The 4,832-nt window shown below is 43.9% G+C and overlaps 1 protein-coding gene across 1 annotated transcript in view; it reads right to left on the reverse strand.

The window, feature by feature from the left end:
- CYTH3 (cytohesin 3) overlaps nucleotides 1-4,782 on the reverse strand; it is a 52,879-nt gene extending 48,097 nt beyond the window's left edge. Inside the window, exon 1 of the mRNA XM_042798306.1 lies at nucleotides 4,616-4,782. Coding sequence (XP_042654240.1) covers nucleotides 4,616-4,646 — 31 coding nt within the window. The 5' untranslated portion in view covers nucleotides 4,647-4,782. The remainder of the gene's footprint in view (nucleotides 1-4,615) is intronic.
- Between the last annotated feature and the right edge of the window lie 50 nt (nucleotides 4,783-4,832).

The following is a 4,832-nucleotide window of genomic DNA, read 5'->3' on the forward strand; positions in this document are numbered from 1 at the left end:
AGTAGTGCATCAGAAGCCCACTTTTACGTGGATATTACTATGATTCCCAGGCATTGTTCTGCAAAGAAACCCTTTTCCTGTAAGTAAAACCTACAGCTTTCTCTCCTATATGTAATAGTGCATACAGATATTATGTGATAGTCATACTGTTCCTCTAAATCCACAGCATGCCCACATTGCTGAGCACAAGTCATCAAACACCATTATATAACAATACATCAGTTTTGGCCACCAACAACCTCTGGATACTGTCTCAGCAAAAATTTCATGTTTTCTTCCAAGTCACAGCTAAAAATATTGAGCATTAGGCTAAGAAAAAACTTAATGTGTTACTGCAATTAACAAGCCCATTTTCTGATACCACCCGAAATAACTAATAAATATTTGCAACATAACAATATTTTACTATGGCATTTTTTATTAGAGTAATAAGAGATGAAATGTTCTGTGGGCTAAAAATTAAGATACTACTGATCTGACAGGTAAGCTGTACAAATATGAGATTAGTTTAGCATGAAGAAATATTCATTTAGCAAAAAGAGACTTAGCATGAAAGTCTGCTGGCTGATAAAAGTAATATTTATGTCATTTAGTTTTTTGTGTTCTATCTCTGTATCTGCTCTTTTTCTCTCCCTAGAATCAATCTGTGTGGTGAGTCCAACACTCAGGTGCATTTTTATATTCTTAGCATTTCCCTAGACTGCTATTTAAAACTACAAGCCCTCCTCTAAAGAACTTTTGGGACAAATTTTAAAACTACCAGTACAATTTATCCACTTCAATGAGTAGGGAGTGAAACATATTTAATGTTCTGTGTTAAAATACATTTCTTATTCTATGAGTTTATTATAAGCAAAACATGCAGATTTAGTCTTAAATTCAGAGCAAATGAGGCCACATTGGACTCCTCTTATCTTTAACATCTGTGAAAGATACTACAACGTGAAAAGAACAGAAGACATCAGGCTGATCATGTCTAAAAGTGATATATGTATGTATTTAATCAATTTTCATAGTTTTTTTCTAAGAAAAATCTAGGGGTTTTGTTCTATTTGACATCTTTTACCTATAAATGGGTAACTGCCTTGCCCTGCAGGAGAACAGAAGTCATCTTGATAAATCTGGTCTAGCAGCAGATCCATTCTTCTGAGTCGATCTGGTCTCTTGGTCTAATTCCTCGTGAACGGCTGTCTACATAACAGAATCAACATGCTACCTGGCACCATTGCTGGCAAATACAGCCAACAACTAACAGAGCTTGGCAACTGAACTGCTCTCTCCTCAAAAAAAAGCTTCAAAATTCAGAAATAAAGCACAGAGTTTGAAGAACAGTAGGAAAACCTCAATGCCATAATTAGTGCTATAATTTTGTCTACCTGCTAAGTAGAAGCAGGATTTTAACCTTTTGGCATGTCTGTTTAGAGCCCTTAGTAGAGATAGATTAAAACAAACATACATACAGAAGTTGGTGAGTACTAAATCTTGCAGTCTTTTCCAAGAGGAATGGCATAGAGTTGAATCTGGGGGACTACAAAGCCGCTGCATGACTAGACTCACATTCAGAAAAACAAAGAGAAATACTACTCTGTGCCTCTAGCACTGACTGTTTATTTATTTCAGTGTCATACAGAAGATCGCTTACTGTTCAGCAGTATGCAACCATACCACCTGCTGCCAACAGCACTATTCAATGTGAGGATCTCAGTTCACTGGTACCACCACCATGTACCAGTAAGCATGTAAGAAAAACCTCAGTCAAATCACAAAAGATATGGTTTTAAATCAAGCAAGGAGGAGGAGAAGAAATTTCCTGGATTAAGTGAACCACAGAGATATTTTAATCAGAACACAAAAGAAAGTTGAGACAAACACCAACTGACTCGGATCATATCGCATCAATAATCCATGCACAGAGCCTCTGCTGAAATCAATGGGAGGCTTGTGTGTAAGTGGATTGTATAATATAAATGCATGTCCCTATTTAGGGTTCCACACACAAAAGAGAAAGCAGTACTAAGAACAATTCCCTTAATTAGCATTTCTCTTCCATCAAGTGCTTCTAAAATAATAAATCCTAACTTTACACAGCTCTGTTTTCATTCACAGTTTTTATCAGAGGTGGGAAAATAACTGACCCCATTTAACAAATAAGGGAACTGAAGCATAGGATGCAAATTAAACTGAAGAGCAGGGCAGTAGGCAGAACTGAACTGGGAATAGCAGTTTACCTACTGAATCACAGTTTAATGTCCTAGATATTTAGATGCTTATCTAGTTCAAGTCTCTCATTAGGGTGATTCTGTGCAGTCCTCAAATAATTTTGCATGCTTCCTAAAGTACCTCTGCACAGCGATATGCTTATCTCTATGAGTTTCCCACTCAATAATGTCCCTTTTTTGAGGATTGCAAATGTTCTGAAGAGGTTCAAAACACTGGACTGCCCTGGTCAGACTCCCTTGGTACCCCCCATGAGTCTTGCCATGAGTCACAGGCAATAAAGGATTTTAAAATTGGCTGTCAAATCCACACTTTCCACATGCTTTTTCTATTGTTAAAAACAACAACCAAAAAAAAAAAAACCCACACCCAAACTTTCAATTCAAAATACCAATTCATTAGCTGGAAATGACCTAACTAATCCTGGTGTTCCAAATTGACAGCAGGCCATAAGAAAAAGCCAGACTTGATCTCTATTCAAGAAAAAAGTGCAATACTCACAAGAAGCCAGTGTATAATGTCAAATACACTGACTGATTGCAAAAAAATGTCCAGTTTCAGTAGTCTACAACTGTTTTACAATGAAGCCAAGTAAGAAGGAACATAAACTACACTGTAATTTGACCCCCCAAAAAAGTAACATGTTTATTAATGTGATATGAAGTTATAAATAAAAGAATAGTTTCACTTGTATGCTAGGTAAAAATCTGACTTCATCTAAGAAGCAGTTGTTAGCTAAATACAGACCGTCTCCTCCCAAGGTCCTGAGTATTTTCCTCCCATGAAAAACCAACTTTGAAATGCTTAACACTTTATGAAAGATTGATTCACCAACACATCCACTTTCTAGTTTACACCTTGCATCTGATTAAGTATTGCAATACCCAGGACTAGTGCCAATAATAAGCATGTTCATTTCCCTTAACTACAGATGCAAGTCCATAATACAGTGAAAATAACATATTTTGAGTTGAATGTGCTTTCTGCTCCTAACAATTAGAGTGTTCAACTGTTTTGAATAACAACTTTCCAGGACTGGCTTTTGTCTTTTGTTTCCCTTTTTCATATTTTTTTTTAAGTCTATCACTGACAAAATGAGCAGAAATGCCTGCTGAGAAATGGCCACATTTCCAGACGACTGCTTGAAGAATTATTTTTCTGATTCATCACAGCATTTTTTTTTTCAAGTTGTCAAAACAACCACCACACCCACTTGATTTCCGAGTTCTTGGTAATTATATTTAGAATTAGCAAGCACTGTGCAACTATTAATCACACAAGGTTTAGCCCTTACTTTACCTATTTAGAAATCAGCCAGTGCATTCAAACACAGCCTGTTTAGCATTTTATTTAAAATACATCCCCATCACTTAATTCTGTACCACCACCACCGACCCAGACAGGCACAGAGAATATAGGGCAGTCCATTCAGTCAATTCCTCTGCCCCAAGGCAGGATCAGCTACTCCTCAGCCACCATTATCGCTGATGATACACAAGAACTGGTTATTTCAGGCAGCAGCTTTACACACGCACTCACAAAACACATTCTAAATTAAAGGAGGGAAGCGTGTTGCACGTCTGCAGTGCCTGAAACTGGGACGGCGCGCAAGCCAGTCTCCGAAAGATAAAAATACAAAATAAAAGCTCCCCGAAGAAGCGAATCCGGATTTTCTGAAAGTAGTCTCTGGCAACATTAACGCCGCTGCCTTCAGAAAGAGTTCACCATGTTTAAACTGGATGAACCGCCCCGTGATTATCACCGAGCCTCCATTAAGATGACACACACAAACAGAGCCCTCGCAGACCTTAATTATTCTTTTCACTGCTCGTACACTGCAAAACACATACTTTCCCCACACACCCCACACCCCCCCCCCCCAGCAGAGGAGCAGCTGCACGCAGGGAGCACAGCGATGTCGCGGGGCTGTCACCGCGGTGGGGGGCCGGGACCCGCCTGCCCTGCCCCGCCTCGCCGCCCCTTTTTGTGCCCAAACCCGCCTCACCCCCCCGCCTGATCCTTCCCGGGAGCGGGGGCACAGAGTCCCCATTGTGGCCACCGGGAAGGGCCGGTCCCCGCCGCGACGCTCCCCCACTCCCGGCTGCTGCTCGGTGCTCGCTGTTACAGTCGCGCCGCTCGGGTTGGCCCCTCAGCGCCCGGCGGGCAGGACCGGGTCACGGCACCGGCGGGCAGCTCCGCGCGGAAGGGAAGGGCGCGGCGCGGAGGGGCCGCGACGGCAGCAAATGTCACGGCCTCGGAGGCGGACGAGCGGCGGCACCCGTGCTCCCCGGGAGCGGGGCGCCCCGGCCGGGAGTGCGCCTTCCTCACGCCTCACACCCGCGGCGGCCAGGTGAGGGGCCGCGTTCCCCCCGCCCCCCGCGCCAGCCCCACCACTCACCGCCGCCACCTCCACCGCCCTCTTCGTCCATGTTGGGGCCGCAGGCAGGGCGCTCCGCAACGACCGCGGCTGAGGGAGGCCCGGGGCTCCCTCCACTCGCTCGGCGCCTCGCGGCCGCTCCTTCTCGTCCTCCTCCGCCGCCGCGCTCCTCTGCCCCGTCCCTCTCCGCCCAGCCCTGCCTCAGCCCCGGCGGCAGCCGCCGCCTCAGCCCAGCCGC

This window comes from Tyto alba, unplaced genomic scaffold (assembly GCF_018691265.1).
Source record: "Tyto alba isolate M040663 unplaced genomic scaffold, T.alba_DEE_v4.0 Super-Scaffold_28, whole genome shotgun sequence".
In the NCBI taxonomy this organism is placed as follows: Eukaryota; Metazoa; Chordata; class Aves; order Strigiformes; family Tytonidae; genus Tyto; species Tyto alba.